We start from the raw sequence: 20,697 nt of genomic DNA, 5'->3' as shown, positions 1-20,697 counted from the left end.
GGCCGCGACGAGGGACGGCGTCGCCGGCGCGGGGCGGCGTGGCGGCCGGCGTGGTCGGTGACGGCGGCAGGTGGCGACTCGGGCGGCGGAAGGAGAAGCGAGGCGCGCGGGAGGATGAGGACGACTCGGGCGGCGGCGCGCGGTAACCCGGGCCGCGGGGGCTCTCCTTGGGCCCGGCGGGCCTAGGGCGGAGGGAGGCAGTCGGCTGACAGGTGGCGGCTCCTCAGTGGCTCGCGGCGGTGTCCGGCGCGGAGGTGGGCATTGTCCGGCGGCGGAGGAGCGGGTTTAGCTAGGGTTAGGGTAGAATGACCCAAAAATTTCGGGGATGGACCTATTTATAGAGGTAGAGGGAGCTAGGAAGCTCCAAATGAGGTGCGGTTTGCGGCCACGCGATCGTGATCGAACGCTCTAGATTATGGAAGGGGTTTAGGTGGGTTTTTGGCCACTTTGGAGGGGTGTTGGGCTGCAACACACACGAGGCCTTTTCGGTCCCTCGGTTAATCGTTGGAGTATCAAACGAAGTCCAAATGGTACGAAACTTGACAAGCGGTCTACCGGTAGTAAACCAAGGCCGCATGACAAGTCTCAGTCCAATCCAAAAACATTTAGCACCCACACACGAAAAGAGGTAGAAAGGGACACCGGAGGACATAGGAGCGCCGGAATGCAAAACGGACAACGGGGAAAATGCTCGGATGAATGCGATCCACACGTATGCAAATGCAATGCACATGATGACATGATATAAGATGCATGACAAAGACAAAACACACAGAGACAAAAACCCAACAACGAGGAAATAATATAACTTAGTGCCGAAAAAGGCAAGAGTTGGAATACAGATAAGGCAAGTTACATCCGGGGTGTTACATCGAGCCATGGAACTCTCAATGAAAGCACCAATGTCAGTGTCAAAATCGGCCGATCTCGGGTAGGGGGTCCTGAACTGTGCGTCTGAGGATCGAAGGTAACAGGAGGCAGGGGACATGATGTTTACCCAGGTTTGGGCCCTCTTAATGGAGGTAATACCCTACTTCCTGCTTGATTGACTTTGATGAGTATAGGGGTTACAAGAGTTGATCTACCTCGAGATCGTAATGGCTAAACCCTAGATGTCTAGCCTGTATGATTATGATCGCCTCTACGGACTAAACCCTCCAGTTTATATAGACACCAGAGGGGCCTAGGGTTGTATAGAGTCGGTTTACAGAGGAAGGAAACTTCATATTCGAACACCAAAGCTTGCCATCCATGCAAAGGAGAGTCACATCCGGACACGGGGGGAGGCCTTCTATCTTGTATCTTCATGGCCCATCAGTCCGGCCCATGTCACATAGCCCGGATGCCCGGGGACCCCCTAATCCAGGACTCCCTCATGCGCCATGACATTTACCACATCTTTGCGTGCACAACAAATGAATTTGCTCTCATGAATGCTTTACATATCTGTCGATATCATCTTCATAAGTTTCATGAACCTTGCCACGAACAATCTTGTCGCATAGACTCATGCTTACATGATGGACATCTTGTGTGCGCTAATCATTGTATTTCCGAGTGTCGTCTGTGCTTCCTCTTTTTACATGTATATCACTCCAGAGACACCTTGGAGTACTTGGATTGCGCCATGCCTTCACCTTTGTCCAATTACAAGTGCGTCCACGATAACCGTTTCCATGATGACGAGGATTACAATTCGAGGTCGGATCTTTCCCGGCAGGGGGGCAGATGATGCGGAGCATCCTACGATCATCCCCATGTACACTACGACTACTCCCCAAGCCCCAAGAGGACATACGATGAGACCTCAAGCATATGCCATTGGACACAAGGTTATCCCGCTCCTCTCCGAACCGTCACTTTCCACATATGAGACATGGCTAGTACCTCATGCATGGACTTTGTGTATACTCAGGCACAACCGAGGCAACCATGGAGAATCCAAGGACCAAGGCCAAGCATGGAAGAGAAGAAGGAAGAAGAGAACAAGCAACTCAGGAGTTGCCCGGATGATCCGGACCGAGACTCGAACGATCCGGCCCTTGGCCCGGACGATCCGGCTACGCGCGACATGAGGACAACAAGCCCCCAGACGAATTCGGATCATCCAGACCAACACCCGGACCATCCGAACCCACCCGGACCATCCGGGCCACCCGCGACTGCCATGACACTTTTGGACGATCCAGACGGTCGCCCGGATCATCCGTACCCCCGACACCTGGATCATCCGGACCACGCCTGCGTGTGTGACTTGGGCCGAGGCCCATGTACCCATTCGCCCCCCTAGCCTATATATACTCCACCACCATTTTAGGGTTAGCATTGGTTTAGCTCATACTAGAGATAGAACTTTGCTCATCCACTTGATACCTGCTCCATTGGAGACCAAGGCCTCCTAGGAGAAGATCCCTCAAGTGGATTCAAGACCCCCTCTTGAGGGAAGATCCCCTAGTGGATTCAAAACCTCCTTCTAGTAGATGAACTAGTGACCTTTGTATCCCTCTTTGTTGGATTTAAATCATGCATCTCTCTTTGTGTTCATGGATCTAGCATATGTGTGATTGGACCAAGTCAATTTGAGTGTTTCCTCTTATTTTCCCCCTTGTGTTCTTCATGTATTCGTCGTATTCTTCGGGAAACCCCCCCCCCAAATCGTGAAAGATCACCCCTAGGGTTCCACCCTACATCACTAGAGAAACACACTGTTTTAAAATTTATTTACACCATCGTATTACAATATTGCTAAGTCTCAGTTGACTGAGACTTCGTTAAGTCTCAGTCGACGCTATATTCGTGAGATCTTACATTAAGATCAATGCAATTTTTTTTTCATTTTTTTCTCTTTTGCATGTTATGTTACTTGATTGAAACTTGGTTAAATCCCAGTTGACTAAGACCTAGCCACACCCATCACATTAACTAGATCATTGGTGGCGCGCGTTGCTGTGCCCCTCTATATATAAAATGAAATGGTAGGAATATTCATAAATATATTATGACATAAAACATATTGAATTTGCATAAATAACACCATGTATTTGTTAGTAATCAACATACATCACATACTTACTCGCTAAAAGCAAGGTTGATGGATACAAATTAGCTTGGTATAACATACACATCAATGTACACAACAATACTACTAATCAGTACTGCGAGGAAAAATAATAAACATTAGATTGTGTACATGGTGCGTATACTACTGGCCATTTCATGGGACATGAGTGCTAACAAGGTACAGTAGTTAGTTACTCATAATACCATACAGATACAGGCAGTAGTGGGTATATATAGTAATCAAACATTAGCAAAAGGAATGGACACAAAACCATTAAAATAATCAGATACAACTAATCAGATATTATACACCCATAATCTGATTTTCCTTGCATGTAAGGTTATCATATGAGCCTGAATACCACTCTAGTCCATCTGCAACTTTGCAATGAGTAAATGTTCTTGTTTCATCCAAAATATTCAGCAATAAGTTCAGACTATTTGATTCAGTAACTAAAGAATGGACAAAATAAGGACAAGTTATGCATAATGGCAAAAATAAGAACATCATTGAGAACAAAGCTATTGTTTGATACAAAATGCTTGCTTTCCAGCAAGCAATCTGACTCCATAATGCATTCTACATCGCTGATCAAGTGACAACATAGAAATTCAAAGCCCTCCTAATTGTGAATTAACAGGCGACAAATTAATTAGAAATAACGTCTTGCACAATGCTTACACTCAACATCTTATTGTCCAAATCAAGATAGAAAATCAAGTCCAGGAAACACGATATGCAAGCTAATCTCCTTTGAGTAAGCAATATTTTTCTAATGTAAAATTGGAAATGAGATGGACTGTTGTTGCAAAGAGCCAATATGCTGCTTAGGACCCCACATGTTATCTTTATACCTTTATTCATGACCCAAAAAACATCAAACCTGTTATAGGATTGGTCTAACAAAACATACATATAAAGAACTTGAGCGCCTACAGGAAAGACAAACAAGAGCAACACTGATGGAGATCTCAGGGCACGCAATATGGTGCTAGAGCAGGTTGAAGATACCGGAACGGGCAACAGAGTTCAGATCCGGGTATTTGGGTGGTGAGGTCGAGGGGTCGAGCAGGATGCCAATGTGTTTGAATTGAAAACCCACCTCCACGCCCCCAATTTCAAATTTAGAAGAAACGCAAACACGCAAATAATAGTATTAGAAGTGAACTACTAAATCAAAATCACATCAGTGAATGATATGATACATAGAGGATCAAGGTCAACTCATATTAAATAACCTAGTTCATGTTAAGCTGAAAGATATCACCTGAATATAGGTCATATGGCCACATCATCAGAACCTGCATCTTGCAAAGCATCATGATGCAGTGATAAAATGATTGAAACTTCTACCAAGGGTTGCTTCTATTATAATGTCTAAATGTTTTCAGCGACATATGGATACCTACCACCAATCATGAAATATCAGCTTCCAAAATATGCATACATCACACCAATTTGTAATTGTATTTTTTTACATGCTTTCAATCAGAATTGAACTAGATCTAATTACCGAGATATCGAAATTTAATATTTGAGTTCAGGCCTTCAAGGTGCAATACCTGATTGTGGCCAACACCAACATGCTTCTGCCTGCATATAGACTATATCAGCACAATGACTAAAGCAGCCACCAAAAGTAAGGCACACTACAATGGTTATATTAACACTCGATCATGATGCAAAAAATATATGCCTAGAGAAAACAAATTAGCATTGACGCATGACGTATCAACTGCAAGGTTAGGATTGCATTATAATAATATTGATTATCCGTACATTGCTCCAGAGACAAAATATCGGCTTCTTGTCTGAACAATTGACAGGAACATCTCCATGAGGAACTGTGTCTCATTGGATACCAACATGTTACCATGGTTGGATGAAGCTCCTTAGCACGCTTCACAAACTATACCACGATAGCTTTGCCTACCTCATATGCCGAAAATGTGAATTTGCTTAATACAACATGTTTCATCTCGAGAATTACAAAAATGTATATGAATAGATAAAAAAGTGATGGTCGGCTAGATGTTTTTTTGGCTCTCTTCTTCATCTCTTTCAGATGCGGCTAGATGTTTTCTCTCCTGTCTAGAGGAGGCCGAGGAGGCAGCAACTCCAGAATTGTTTGAGCCGGGAAGCGCTAGGACTATGAATTTATATTTTATCAGTTGTCAATGTCATTGCGATCTGTCAGTCTAGAGCCCTGTCAAAGAACTTGGGACCCTTCCTTTTCAATCAAGTGTGTTATCTCATCTGGATTATACCTAAAAATGACATGCAAATAAATCAAAGGGGTTGTACAATTAGATTATGAAATTGTTACGTGGAACCATGGGGATCGCAAGTGCCAAATGGTGCATCGGTTTTCACTTGAATTACCTGTGTCTCTCTCGAGCAGATTGAACCTCATGGTGGCACTTGTTGGGCAAGGCTCCCATTATTTTTCCCTTGGCCTCCACCACCTGAGCTGGAGCAACAGCGGCAGCGGTCGCATGGTGCCGATCTGCCGCTACCGCTGGACTGCAAAAACAATTTAATTAGTATGTACTGCCAGCGAATCTCGAAATTATTGAGGCACTGCCGTTGAATCTGGACTGTAAAAAACCAATCTAAGCATGGACTGGATTCACCACTGCTACTGCGCCCCCTAGCGTGGCGACAAGACCATGCTATCCACCGCGGCTCCACGACGATCCGGCGCTGCCCCACTGGCGGTGGTGGTGTGCGCTTGTTCTGCGAGCGAGAGGGTTGTGTGATGGATCTCGTGGCCAACCCCAGAAATAGATGCTCTCTGTTGGCCTTTCAGACGGAAGACAAGAGATGGAGGACATCGACGGCTAAACGGAGACGGAGGCGACATTCCAACGGGATGGGCATGGACTGCGCCATGAGAAGGTGGGAGCCAAACGAAACGACGACGGTCGCGGCGCAACCTGTTCGTGGGCGAGGGAGAGAGAGAAGAGATCAGGGGTGAATTGATTGAGAAAGACGAGAGGCCGTCGGCAGTTTTTTTTAAGCATCTAGGCAGTCGCTCGAAGCCCAGGCGGTATAATGGGTTGCCCGACGGCCCAATGCACGAGAAGCCTTTGTTTCGGCCTTTGGAGCAGCAGCCCAGAGGACAGCTGGGCCAGATTACCCAGATTACGGGGCAGATCGCTTTGGACATGAAATCTGACGGCCAGTAAAGATCAGATCGTGAAATGGACGGCCGAAAACGCTAATTCGCTGATAGAGCTTGGTTTAGCCTCAGTTTTACTGTCCTTAATATGAAAAGGAGTTAACGTATCAAAATATAAATATTTTGTTACAACGCATGAACATTGTCTCAGTGAAGATAAATCAGAAAGCACCCGCAATTCAAACATTCTACTCGAAAATACACGCGTTTAACTTTAAATCCAAACCTTGGACATTGAATTCCATTTCTTTGAATCCTTTCGGCCTTTTGAAACCCAGCTAAAACCCTTCACGGTTTTTTGTTTTGTTTTGACGGTTCTGCACCGTGTAGTTTCCGCCTCCTGCACAACGTAGGGTTTCCTGAGCTCCGCCCCCATGGCGCGCGTCGCCGCCTCTAGGCTCGCCGCCGTCGTGACCTCCTCGAAGTCGAAGGTGAGCTCATGCCCCTCCCATCCCTCCCCGCTTCTCCCTCTCGCTTCTCCTCCCATCCAACCCTGGTTCCTCACGGCCAACCCATTTTACCTCCATGCCAGCTCGAGGTGTTCTCCCGCCATCTCCCCGCCGCCTCGTCGGCGTGGGGCACCCCGTCGCGGCTTCCCAATCCAGGTCAGGCCCCTCTCTTGAAGTTTAAATTTCGATATTTTCGCGTGAATTGTCCGAGAAAAGCTGACCCGAGATCACTGAACAGCGAGGGAGAGAAGGAGCCCGAGTTGGTGGTGCCCGAGCAGGTCGTTCCATGGTAAGCCCTCCGGTAGATTGATGTGTTCTGCTGTGCAATACCATTTCTCAGATAGCAATTTGTCTACCTCGGCGGGCGTACTTCAGTTCTGTAACCACTGTCAGAGTTGAAAGTTGGAAACCAAGTGTTGGGCATTTTGTAATTAATGCGCTTCAGTTTGCTTATTTTTAAGCTGCTGTGAGAGTAGCTGTTCTGCGGTTAGTACATCAGATTGTAGTTGCATGAGTTCGGTTAATCAATGGTTTTCCTCAGCACATTGCATCTCTGCTTGAATGGAATAACATATCCCTTCCCTAATTGATTATGGAAAATAAAAGAGCTAGCACCTATGCATATAAAAACATCTTAACCAGACAAGATTATCGTACTTCACTGCAATAGGAAAAAGAAGCAGGGACGGAGCCACGAAATTGTGAAGGGGGTGGGGGAGGTCATAATAGACACAATAGCATGGTAAATATTGTAACACCTAGATGCTCAAAATATGTCCGTTGTTCTGCAATGTAATTTACAACCATCATCATTGACACACTTGACGGTCTAGATAATTTCTTCAGAATTAAAATTGCCTACTAGTTCCGATTGGCTTGAAAATGTTCTAAACTGAGCTCTTCCTCTTCATATCTGTAAATAACCATAATTGGACAATTAAATCTTGCATACGATCTATACGCCTGTTGTCAACCTGGTAATGATGTCCTGAGAACTCAACTTATTGGATTGATAAAATTATGAATTGATTGAGCTCTCTTCCTTTCCATGTACGCATAAGCACACGGAGGCAATCAGAAATTTCATAGTTAAAATTTAACGTTTGAAGTTTCTACAATTCTATTTAGGTTTAAAGGCATGAAGTAATCTAATGACGAAAGTAAACTAATCCTTTTCCTTATGTCCTTGCCGCACTGTTGTGTGGCCTGCCAAATGGCAGTGCGCCAGTGGATCGCTGCCCGGCCGCCCCCAAATGATAGTGCAATAGATCGCCGCTGTGACAGTAGGCAGCTGGCGTGAGGCGTTGATTGCATCGCCGCAGCAGCCAGGAAGCGGAGAGAACTGATTTGTGTGTCCGTTCGTGCCGATGACAAGTCCTACCTAGGCCTGCACCCTATTTCAAACACGATGGGCTCTCCTTTTCTTTTGCCGGCTTTTGGGCTTTTGGTACACAATATGTTATAAGTATGTCGGCTGTTAGGAAGGTAATCACGAATAATCTTGGAGGCTTTACGTTTCCTCACACAGCGATAGGGGGAGCGGGGGGGGGGGGGTGCGAACGGTAACAGAAGCTGCGTAATTCAGGGAAAAACTATATTAAAGGGGAGATAAAATCGTTTTTTTTTTTGGGGGGGGGGGGGGGGGGAGCGGAGGGGGCCTCGTCCCCCCTTGAATCTGTCCCTGCTAATAAGTATCTCAACCAAATGAGATTATCATACTCTTGTAATAGTGAACAAATCCTCAAGTGTTATTTTGTCAATTTTTAAATGAAGTCAACATTCATATCTGAATCCTTTCAGTCCAGGCAACCAGCATTTCTTCTATCAGTAAAAGTATGTGTCTGTGGGTGTCAACCATCTTGGCATATTGGTAATTTCCTTTGCATTAAACACAACCCATCAGTGTTATGGTCACTCATATCGATGCTAGCTTGCTATGTCCAGTGTTGAACACTTTCCCTGATTCACCAACAGATGGTTCAATATCCCCAAAAGGAATCAACCATAATATATCTCTCACTGTCCTTGCCAGGGTTATATTATTCTGTAGATTATGTAGCCACTAGACACTTTATAATCTTCCAAGTGGCGCTAGTTGTATACAAACCCATAACATTGTCAAATTCCTAGTAACTTGTTGCTATCGTGTCAAACGCAAATCAGGTGTTCGTTTTCTTTTGCCTGTTTTCGAACTACGAAAGTATGAATAGAGCAATATGGTACACTCATCTGACTCTTGACTCTAGCTTCCTAGTGGGCCAGTGGGCGTCTTGATTCAAATGAATTTAGTAGGTTACGATCCTTAGAAATTCTTTCTGTAGTGGTAGTTTGATTGTTGGACTTTCGATCTTGGGAAATTTTATTATGTGCCACTTTGCACTTAATTCTAATGGAACCGCTTGGAAATTGCTATGGCTCATTACTTTCTATGTTTTTCGTATGATGTAAATGAAGACACTTTCGTGCAAATTCCTATGGTTTCTGGGCATGTAAGACTCAAGAGGGCATGCCATTGCAATCCTGCATTTTCCCTATTTTAGTGTTCCTGAAATTCTGCAAATTGGAGTGGCCCTGAAGCTGGGTTACTGCTGCTCGTCCTTAAAAGAACACGTCACCGCTATGAAGGTTAAAAGAAGTGTTCCTAGGTGCTTGCCTAGGCACGCAAAAAAGCACTGTCGTGAAAAGATGGTGCATGGCAGGTTGTCTCTGTCACTGCTGGTGGCTTGGTTGTTTGTGGAAGCTGCATATGAACTAAGGCATACTTAACCAAAGTAAAGCAGCAGTTTACTGGGATAAATGGCTTTTGGAAATGGTCGGACCCCCCCTCCCCCCCTGATTTCTCCTTTCCAGAGCTGGCCAGCTTGTTGCTGCTGCGCAGTCGCTTAGGCGGGCTATACGCACAAAAGCCTAGTGCCTCGTTGAACCTTTACCATGACGGCTGTATGAAGTATAAAGAGACAATGTAAATTTATGCTTGATTTTATCATTTACCAGTACCCATATTGTCATTGCCATTTGTCAGACACAGGCACTCAGCCTTGGACCATTTGTAATGCAAAAGTCTTACTTCAAACTTGCCTTTAATTTGAATTATGAGTGTGACTCCCTTTGTTGTTTTTCGTTTGGTAACTAAATTCCATGTTCCTTTTGTTTATTTCTATGATAAGAAGTTAAGAACTTATTTTTATGATTTTAGCCACAGCGAGGGTGAATGCAAGGGATTACTATGATGTGCTCGGAGTGAGCTCGGATGCTTCTGCATCGGGCATAAAGAAGGCATATTATGGGGTCTGTATTCACTTTGTCTCAATTAAGGCTTACGATATTCATTATTGATCAGTTATAACTTGATTAACTTTCTGGAGGTTCCTGTTTATTCCAAGATGTTACTATACTATACCAGAATGGTTAACATGAAACAGGGCCTGGACCAAATAAATAAAGAAATTTGACATGTTGTTGGACATACCATCATATTCTCTTGTTAGCTCGTTATGTGCAGAAATGCACTATAATTGATCAATAATGCCTAGCTGGATCTTTCATCAGGATTGGTTAGCCAAGATCTGTTTCGGAATTTTTAAATTTTGGCTAAAGAAGGGAAAATCTCTACTCACCTAAGGTTTTCTAAGAAGTTTATTCTCGCCACGGGTGGTTCAGGTCTAATTGTACACACCACCACAAGCTTTGACGTGCTATCTTCCAGGGCTTCTGCAGAGTGGATTAGCATGCTGCCAGTAGCCTTGGCAGAAACCAGTTATACTGCCTTTGTAAGATCTTTTGTTGTCGCACGATGTCTTTCAGAAACTAGATACGTTATTTGTAGTTCACCTTTTTAGCCATGCCACCTCGCACTTGCCGATCTAGAGAACATGGCAAAATTCCAGAGAAACAATTAGATAATGCCAGGCCCTGCTCACTCGCAATGTTAGCCTACAGTTTCTTGTTTAAAAGAGATAAAGTGCCCTCACTTTTGTTACATTTTGTCATGAGAGGTTTCTAAACTGAAATTACTAGTGCTAGTTTTAGAATCCAATGAGTATAGTTGGGTCATGGTGCACACATTCTTAAGTTCCAGACAGGCGATTGTTTACTTCTGCAACAAATAGGTTTTTTCCTACATGGAACACTTTTTGGACCAGTAGAGAAGCTATTTCTTGTCAATGATGGCTTATGAGAGAGATAGTCCTGCCCCCTTGCAGAGACTGTACGCCTAAAGGATCAACTTCTTGTGATCTACCGTTGAGGATCAACTACATTGTATTTTTTATAGCTTCGGGCTGTTTGATCAACAATTCATGATCTTCATGTACTAGATGATCTTTCTGTCTCCTTTGTAACATTTGTTAGCTCATCAAATTTTAGCTTAACTGGCATGCTTCTCCAGCTTGCAAAGAAGTTCCACCCCGATACTAATAAAGATGATTCTGGCGCAGAAAAGAAATTCCAAGAAGTTAACCGGGCCTATGAGGTATGAAGTTTTCGTAGACACAATTTATTCTGTTTGGTGAGCCATGGCGCATGTTTATCTAAAAGACTGCTATTGTTTGTGATTTTCTCTTAGGTTTTGAAGGATGATGATAAGCGCGAAACTTATGATCAGGTTCTTACTTTGTTCTGTATGAAAATAAAATAATATTAATATGTAAACTCAATGCCATCATAAATAAGAAACAAGTTTTTAATTTCATTTCTTTCTGTGTTAACTGTTTATCTAAGCTTGCTTACATAATGATAACATTGATTTTCTAATCACTAAAATTAATTCTAAGATACACGAAATCTAGTGCTTATGTATAACTATTACCTGTTGACAGCTTGGAGTTGAAGCTTATGAGCGCCTAGCATCAGGGGGTGGCCCAGATGGTTCCCCTGATAGCGGTGGGGACTTTGCTGGTGATAATCCATTTAGTGATATTTTTACCGATGTAAGAGGTCCTTTGTTTTTATTTAGTACCAGTAAATTGGCCCTTGTACATTTTTTGGTTGTCACTGTAAGCTGTTGTATCCATGAGGCTGTGCTTTACAAACTCAAAATATGTGATTGCCTTCAATGCAGGGACTTCAAAACATAAGTGGACTTTTTTTGTTTGAACCATGCAGGAGAACTGCATGTGAAATATATAGATAGAAGAAAAGGGGCGAACAGCCCATACGTGACTTAAAAAAAATTGTACAAAGGTGTTCATGTAAACATTGTAGTGCACTTATGGTTTTTAACCTAATGCAGTTCCTTTATTCATTAGTGCAAGGCCTAGGCTTATGTATACTTTAATAAACATATTATATGAAGTAGTTCCTTGATATTTTATTTTTTTGCCATGTCAACCAGATCTTTGACAGAGGAGGCCAAGATGTCCAGGTTACTCTTCTTCATTGCAACGGTTACTTTAAATTTGATATATTGTTGCAATGCTCATTTTTTTTCTCAATTGTAGATTCCTGTTGAATTGTCATTCATGGAAGCTGTCCAAGGATGCAGAAAAACTATTACATATGAGGCTGATGTTCTCTGTGGGACCTGCAGTACGTGTTATCATCTGTCTATTATCCGTTGATGTAGGAATTTTCTGAATTGTGCGCTGTTATGTGGCTGCTAGAAGGAGGGCGCGAGAGGACCGGCCGGGGGCCTTTTTGCCCACGGCCGGGCAAGAGGGAAGGGATTTCCTTCTTAATTCTTGCTTGATTAGATTGATACATCTCCTCCCCTTATATAGAGAGGTTTACTTGACTCCCCAGCAAGGCTTACTTGACCCCTAAGCAAGCGACCCTTATCTCTAATTAACCCTAAGACTAACGGGCTATACCGCCAGCCCAGGCCCATTAGGCCCATTACGTACTCTAACACTACACCCCACCTGGACATGCAGCTTGTCCTCGAGCTGCAACCTAACCAACTTATACCATGACTCGACGCAACACAAACCTAACACCTAAAAACAAGCCTTTTACATCTCGGCTTGTTTCATTACTCTCAACCTGAAATGGACTGGGAGGCTTTATTTTGGGCTAATTTTTTTAAATAATACATTTTTATATTAAATTTCAGAAATATTACGCCGTAATTATATTTTTTAAAAATATTACCCAATCGGCCTACTGCTGACCGATTGGATCCAGTCGGCCTGCTGCTGGCCGATTGGCCCCCAGTCGGCCCACTGCCGGCTGATTGGATCCAGTCGGCCCACTGCTGGCCGATTGGCCTCAGTCGGCCCACTGCTGGCCGATTGACACCCAGTCTGCTTCCTCTAGGCCGACAGGTGCATGCACCCATTTATCTGTTAAATAGGTATTTGAAAAATGTTGAGGAAGTATTTGAAAAAAATATTGATCATGCATATAAAAATGTTAATCAAGCATTTTAAAAAACATTGAACAAGTATTTTGAAGATGTTGAACAAATATTTGAAAAATGTTGAATAGGTATTTGAAAAATATTAAAGAAGCATTTTAAAAAATGTTGATCATGTATATAAAAATGTTAATCAAGCATTTGCAAAAAATGTTGAACAAGTATTTCAAAAAATGTTGAAAAAGTTTTTGAAAAAAATATTAATCATGTATATAAAAATGTTGAACAAGTATTTGAAAAAATATTAATCATGTATATAAAAATGTTGAACAAGTATTTGTAAAAATGTTGATCATGTATATAAAAATGTTGAACAAGTATTTAAAATATGTTGAACAAGTATTTAAAAAATGTTAAACAAGTATTTTTAAAAAATTGAACAAGTCTTTGAAAAAAAGTTTAACATCTGGAAGCTGGTGGGGTAGTTATTAGCTGCGTTGGGGATCGATGCCTGGTCTCCATGGCAATCACCAGAGTAGCTAACTACCCCATTAGTTTCCAATTGCTGGTTCGAAAAGGGATCGCGACCAACTAAAGGTGACTGAGCCGGTCTTCTCTATTATTTCATTCTTTTTTTCTTTTCTTTCTATATTATTTTTCTAATACTTGTTCAAAAAAATTAAATACTTGTTCAAATTTTTTCAAATACTTGTTCAACATTTATATATACATGATCAACATTTTTACAAATAATTGTTCAACATTTTTATTTACATGATCAATATTTTTTAAAATACTTGTTCAATTTTTTTTTTCAAATACTTGTTCAGCATTTTCTTCAAATACTTCTTCAACATTTGTTGCAAATGCTTGATTAACATTTTTATATATACATGATCAACATTTTTAAAAATACTTCTTCAACATTATTCAAATACCTATTCAACAGTTTTCAAATATTTGTTCAACATTTTCAAATACTTGTGCAACATTTTTTTAAATGCTTGATTAACATTTTTATATGCATGATCAACATTTTTTCAAATACTTCTTCAACATTTTTCAAATACCTATTCGACAGATAGATGGGTGCATGCACCCGTCGGCCTAGAGGAAGCAGACTGGGTGCCAATCGGCCAGCAGTGGGCCGACTGGATCCAATCGGCCGGCAGTGGGCTGACTGGGGGCCTATCGGCCAGCAGTAGGCCGACTGGATCCAATCGGTCAGCAGTAGGCCGACTGGATCCAATCGGCCAGCAGTAGGCCAACTGGATAATATTTTTAAAAAATATAATTACGGCGTAATATTTCTGAATTTAATATAAAAATTGTATTATTTAAAAAAATTTAGCTTATTTTGGACCCAACATAAAGTGGACACCATCCGCACGGCGGACGTGCACGTGTACAGCCACCTGGATCCCATGGACACCATCTGGACAAAAGGAGTGCATGTGTATGGCCACCTGGAAGTGGTCGCAAGAGTGACCAGCAGAGGCGCCCTCGCGGCGGCCGGCGGCGGAATGCAGTGGTGCTACGCGGTGCGCTCCTGTCGGTGACACCATGCCTTCTCCCCGCCGGACGGCTGTTGGTCTGCACCACACAGAGAAGAGTGGAGGGCTTTCGATGGAGAATGGCGAGGAGGGGTGTGCCCCCCAACCGCCGATGTCGCAGACTTTGAGGTCGCTGTCCATGGGGAAAACAGCATGCCTGCCGCCCGTGGGGAAAACTGCATTCCCAAGATCCCCGACGCAGCGGACGAGATCGAGGTCCTTTGCGCAGCGAAGCGCAACTGGGAAGAGCGGCAGCTGCAGACCACGCATCTCCCGCACACGCCGACGCGCTAGGAGGCCGCGCGCAGCAGCCTGCAGCCTCACCGCCGCCGACACGTGGCGGGTAGCGATCCAAGCTGGAAGCGGTGATGGCGACGGCGGGAACTTGATCTGCTGGATGGGGACGCCCTGGGACGGCGGCGGCGCTGATGGGAACGAGGTCGTTGCAGTCCCGTCGTAGGGCATCCCATACTGGTACGAGATGACCGGCGCCGTGGTCGCGTCCGAGGGCGGCGGCGGCGGGGGTAGCTGCTGTTGGTGTGGCGGCGGAGGAGGTGGCTGCTGGGGATGCGGCTGGGGCGCATAGGGCCCGACGAGGAAGGCCTTGATGCCCGCCACGGCCTGCTGTAATTCCAGGATTGCGGCTGTCATCTGCTCCGGGGTGAGGACGAGGGCGGACGGCGCCGAGGCAGAGGGTGCAATCGCCCTTGAGGATGTCAGCACGCCCAATGCCTGCGCGCCTGCTGTGTGGGGCAGCAGCGCCGATGAAGACGCTGGTGGCGGCGGGTAGGTGTGCGGCGGCGGCTGGTGGGAAGAACTCGGTGGAGGGCTGGATATGATCGAATCCGGGAAAGCTGATACCAGATTGTTATGTGGCTGCTAGAAGGAGGGCCGGCCGGGGGCCTTTTTGCCCACGGCCGGGCAAGAGGGAAGGGATTTCCTTATTAATTCTTGCTTGATTAGATTGATACATCTCCTCCCCTTATATAGAGAGGTTTACTTGACTCCCCAGCAAGGCTTACTTGACCCCTAAGCAAGCGACCCTTATCTCTAATTAACCCTAAGACTAACGGGCTATACCGCCAGCCCAGGCCCATTAGGCCCATTACGTACTCTAACATGTGCACCCCCACCCCCACACCTCTCGTTTGATGGCTAAAGTGTAACATGTATTGATTGCAGATGGAAGTGGCGTTCCACCTGGCACTATACCTCAAACATGTAAAGCTTGTAGAGGTGCTGGTGTGGTATGTCTCCTTTTAAATGATGTTTTGACAGAGTATTTCACTCGGAGATTACTTTCTTGACCTTAAAAGTGTTGTCTTATGAGTACAGACATTCATCCAGAGGGGTATGTTGAGTTTTGAATCTACTTGTTCTCGGTGCGGTGGAAGCGGAAAAATTGTGAAGGTACATTTCTGCTTCAAAGGCTTATTTTGTCTATATATTCCTCCAAGTTTAGTCTTTATGGTATTATTGTCATGTGAGGTGAAGTTGCTGTCTGTTATGATGCTCAGTTACATCACTGTCATATGAGGTGAATTAACATCTTTGATGCTTTAAACAATTTGGGGTAGTAATTCCTAAAATTTCTGCATTATGCCAAGTACATGATATGAATTGCTCTATGTGATTGTACAGTAAATTGTTAGTTCTGAACTTTCTGTTCCATGATTTATCCTAACTTAATCTGCTTTTCCATGTTTCACTTGAAGAATTTTTGCAAGACATGTAAGGGCCAACAGCTTGTCAAGGGGAAAAAATCAGTCAAGCTTGACATAATGGCTGGTAAAAACGACTAATCATTACCATGTATATGCTTGATATCTGACTCGTAACTTGCAACTATGAATTTGGGTATACAGAGCTCTTGGGTTCTTCTGGATAAGGTTTTACTTGCCCATGCGAGTGCGCTAGAGTAACAAGGGGCATGTGCATGCCAAAAAGGTTGGCAACCATGTAAACTAGATAGGGTAGATTTGGCCCGTGGCAACAAACCAAACATATTCATTTTGCATATAATTTTTGTTTATCGGTAGCTTTGCTTGCTGTAAAGTGTGAACTAAGACTAACTTACCTAGGTGGACATACCACTGATACCAACCCAACTACTTGACACAATGCAGAAGTAGATCTCCCCTTCCAGACTTTATTTATTAGCACTACTAATGTAAAGATGGTACTTTTAACGGCAGTGGCGGACCTAGAATCTCAGACTTGGGGTGCCACAGTTCAAAGTTTGTGAAACTTTACACTATAGATAATTAGATAGTATAATTTGGATAGTATAATTTGGTCTAAACATCGTCATAATCCTGCACCTGTTCAGGCGCGCATCCGGACTGAAGGTGAACTTCCAGAAGAGCGCTGCGGCCCTGATTCGGTGTGACACCGAAGATGCTGCCCACGTCGTCCAGCACCTGGGGTGCCCCATCGTCGATTTTCCACTCACCTATTTGGGCATCCCACTCACGTTCCATCGCCCACCGCCGCCCAGCTCCAGCCCGTCGTCGGCAAGGTGGCAGGGAAGCTGCCCTCCTGGAAGGCCTGGCTCATCAACAAGGCTGGCCGCTTGGCCTTCGTCAAGGCCGTCCTGAGCGCGATCCCCATCCACCAACTCCTCGTGCTCGCGCCGCCAAAAAAGACCCTCAAACTTCTGGAAAAAATCGAGAGGGGATTCCTCTGGGCAGGCCGCGCTGAGGCCAATGGGGGCAACTGCCATGTTAACTGGCGGCGCGCTTGTCGGCCAATCCCGCTTGGCGGCCTTGGCGTGCACGACCTCGAGTGCACCGGACTCGCCCTGCGCATGCGCTGGTTATGGCCGAGCCATGCCGGTGACGAGAGGGCCTGGAGCGGCCTCGACCTGCAGTTCTCGCATGAGGAACGCTCGTTCTTCTTCGCGTCCACGACAACGACGATCGGGAATGGCCTGCACGCCCTCTTTTGGGAAGACCGATGGATTAACGGCCGCGCCGCCAGTGAGATCGCGCCTCTCCTATACGTTTGCATCCCCAAACGGCGCCGCAAGTCCAGAACTGTCGCCGACGGCCTCCATAGAAACCAATGGGCTACCGACATCCATGGCACGATTGGCATCCCGGAGATAGGCGAATACCTCGGCCTTTGGTGCCTGATTGCCCAAACCACTCTCAGCAATGAGCTGGACAGCCTTCGCTGGAAGTGGACTACGAATGGAGAGTACTCTGCCAAGGCCGCATATCTCGCCACCTTCCATGGCTCCACCCATTGTCAGGCTTGGAGGCTAACCTGGAAGTGTTGGGCGCTGCCGCGGGTGCGTTTCTTCCACTGGCTAGCCAACCTTGACCACTGCTGGACGGCCGACCGCCTCGCGCGCCGCAACCTGCCACACCCACAACGTTGTCTGCTTTGCGATCAGGCTCCGGAGACGCTGCATCACCTTCTCCTCGGATGCCCCTTTGCCCGACAGGTGTGGCACGCGATCCTCTCATGGCTGCGCCTCTCCTGCCCGCCGCCCAACAACGACGCCACACTTCACGATTGGTGGCGAATGGCAAGACAGAACACGCCCAAGCCTATGCACAAGGGTCTTGCCTCCGCTACCCTGCTCGTGCCATGGATGATTTGGAAGCATCGCAATGGCTGCGTCTTCGAGGGTGCTCGCCCTTCTACCACCTCGCTGATCGCCGCGGTCAAAGACGAGGCTGCACTTTGGGCCAGAGCAGGGGCCCTAGGGCTACGCGCCATTCTACCACAAACCTGGGATGTTCACTAATGTGCCTGTACTTGCCTTGTAACCAGCCTCCTAGGAGGATTGTACCAAACTCCTTTTCAATACAATGAAACGCAAAGCTTTTGCGTTTTCTCGAAAAATAATCTCGACAAGTAGTCTTAAAGTTGCATTAACTTGTAGGTATTTAGTGTTAGGTACATACTAAAAAATGTTTCGCCCCCACTAAATCCGGCCCTGTTTAACGGCAATAGCTCATTTCACTGTTCTATTAAATATGCTTCTATTTAATTATTCTTCCTTTTCTGTTAATGTTTGAGTAGTTGTTACTACAAGTATGCAACTGTGCGAGTTCTTTTGGAGTCTAGGAAAATACTTACATTTTTATGTGTATTATATATAACTAGAACGCTTCTTCAGGAATTGATGACAATGAGGCTATAAAGGTTCGTGGTCAGGGTGGTGCAGATGCGGAGCGCAATAAACCTGGTGACCTTCTTTTGACTATCAAGGTTACATTTCTCTTTGGTCAAATTTCCAACTCTATCTGTCAGTTAAATTGGTACTACGTCTGTAAACTTTTATTAGACGTTTTAGGTTACTAAAGTAGTGACCTAAAATGTCTTATAGAAGTTTACAGAGAGAGTATGTTTCAAGTGAAATTATGGCTTGTTTGTGTTGCTGCACTGTGGAGTCTAGTTAGTCAGGACAATTTATTAATTTCTTCAATATTTTTCTATGAAAAAAGAATCTTCATTTGTAAGTGCTTTCGTAAAGGAGCCCTAATACTCATTTTCCTATTACAGGTCAGAGAGGATCCTATCTTCCGTAGAGAAGGCAACCATGTGCATGTTGATGCTGTTCTAAGCATGGCCCAGGTGAACTCTCTTACTATTGTTGCCCTCCCCTTTGTTGTTTTCACCGATCTGAACTCTTTAAGTAACTGCATTATGCAGATCACATCTTTCTTTCTGGAAAACAAATATTCAAATTACGTCTTCTGCCCTGTGTCACCAACTCACCTCCTACTATGCACCGATACTTTGCACAATCGTCCTATCAGTATCACCAGACTTACCTGATACTGTTAGGCCATTGATACAGCTCAGATGTGTATTAGGCTCTGTGAGTTAGTTTATTTAAAAAATAAAAAAAGATAAAAGTACGATGCCTATGTTACCGTCATGCATTGCTCCGTATATTTTTGGGTATCTAAAACTGCTTGATTTACAGGCTGTGCTAGGTGGGACTGTTACAATACCTACCCTCACCGGAAATGTTTCAGTGAAGGTAGGCATACATGGACTATTTCAGTTTTTGGGTTATGGTACATGACACGAGCTGACTATGCTGCTTGTATTTGTTGGATGATGCTGTTTCTTAAGGCTCACGTTGCATTTGGTTTTCCCTGTCTAGGTTCGCCAAGGTACCCAACCAGGAGAGAAGGTTGTCCTACGGGGCAAAGGTTGGTCATTGTGGTCACCTAAATCCCTAAAAGAAACCCCTTTATCTGGGTCGTGGGATTTCGATCCAAATGTTATTAACGCACGTGCCATTTCCCTCTTTATTTTTGCAGGAATAAAGGCGAAGAATTCGTCATCGTACGGGAACCATTATGTTCACTTCAACATCAGAGTCCCAACGTATGTTTCTTTGCCTCAACTAAATTCAGTTGACAGAAGAAAAGGAAAGAAATGAAACACCAAAATGAACATATTGTTTTGTCTGTGCCATTTGTAGGGAGCTGACACCACGGCAACGGGAGCTGATGGAGGAGTTTGATAAAGAGGAGAGCAACGACGTGGCGAGAGTTGCGGCTGCATCTGGATGAGATTTTTATGCTCCTCATCGATTGATTGATTATTGGCACACATAATAAGTCAGATGGCCTTGAAGGGCTTGGTGTACCCTATATGTCCCTATCCTTGTTTGTAGGCGTTAGATGGTGAGTTTTGCCCTGTATAATATACACGTCACCGTAACTGATAAGCCTAAATTATATTGTATAAGCATCTGATTTATATTCACCACTTCCTTGTGGTACCATTGTAACAAGACATAAGTTGGAACCGATGGAAGCAACGTTTTTGGATGAGAATGTATCAGCATTTTTGTTATAAACATGAAACAAATGGAACGGATGCCATTTGCTGACGTAAAATGCACGTCTGCACCGGGCGGCAGATGCCGTGCAGCAAATCCATCTTGTTTGGTTATATGCAAGTTCTGTTGGGGAGCGGATTTTCTGCTACTCTCAAGTTGTTTTTTCTTATAAAAACCTAGAATTCTTTTTAGATGCACTTCAAATATTTTTGGGAATATTGTTGCTGATGGACCACGGTCCAGCACGATATGCACATACAAGATGAGAAGCAAATATGTGAGGCACTTAATGCTAAATTCGATGCAATGGATGTAGACAGTGAACTCTACAGCATTTTTATGACTACAA

At 44.6% G+C, this 20,697-nt stretch overlaps 1 protein-coding gene and 1 pseudogene across 1 annotated transcript; one reads left to right on the top strand and one right to left on the bottom strand.

The window, feature by feature from the left end:
* The first annotated feature begins 6,514 nt into the window (after nucleotides 1-6,514).
* On the top strand, nucleotides 6,515-20,343 carry LOC125508498 (chaperone protein dnaJ GFA2, mitochondrial). The gene is made up of 18 exons (XM_048673227.1): nucleotides 6,515-6,673; nucleotides 6,775-6,847; nucleotides 6,930-6,980; nucleotides 9,888-9,979; nucleotides 11,079-11,162; nucleotides 11,256-11,294; nucleotides 11,509-11,619; nucleotides 12,024-12,053; nucleotides 12,130-12,217; nucleotides 15,719-15,783; nucleotides 15,872-15,946; nucleotides 16,252-16,324; nucleotides 18,666-18,757; nucleotides 19,052-19,123; nucleotides 19,479-19,535; nucleotides 19,662-19,710; nucleotides 19,822-19,888; nucleotides 19,986-20,343. The coding sequence occupies exons 1-18, from the start codon at nucleotides 6,617-6,619 to the stop codon at nucleotides 20,074-20,076; spliced, it is 1,266 nt and encodes a 421-aa protein (XP_048529184.1). The 5' UTR covers nucleotides 6,515-6,616; the 3' UTR covers nucleotides 20,077-20,343.
* Nucleotides 14,518-15,711, bottom strand: LOC147970984 (uncharacterized; annotated as a pseudogene).
* Nucleotides 20,344-20,697: the final 354 nt, after the last annotated feature.

Source organism: Triticum urartu, chromosome 5A (genome assembly GCF_056163025.1).
Source record: "Triticum urartu cultivar PI428250 chromosome 5A, HENAU_Tu73, whole genome shotgun sequence".
Taxonomy (NCBI): Eukaryota; Viridiplantae; Streptophyta; class Magnoliopsida; order Poales; family Poaceae; genus Triticum; species Triticum urartu.
The sequence above is the reverse complement of the archived record's forward strand: the minus strand, read 5'-3'. Positions and strand labels throughout refer to the sequence as shown.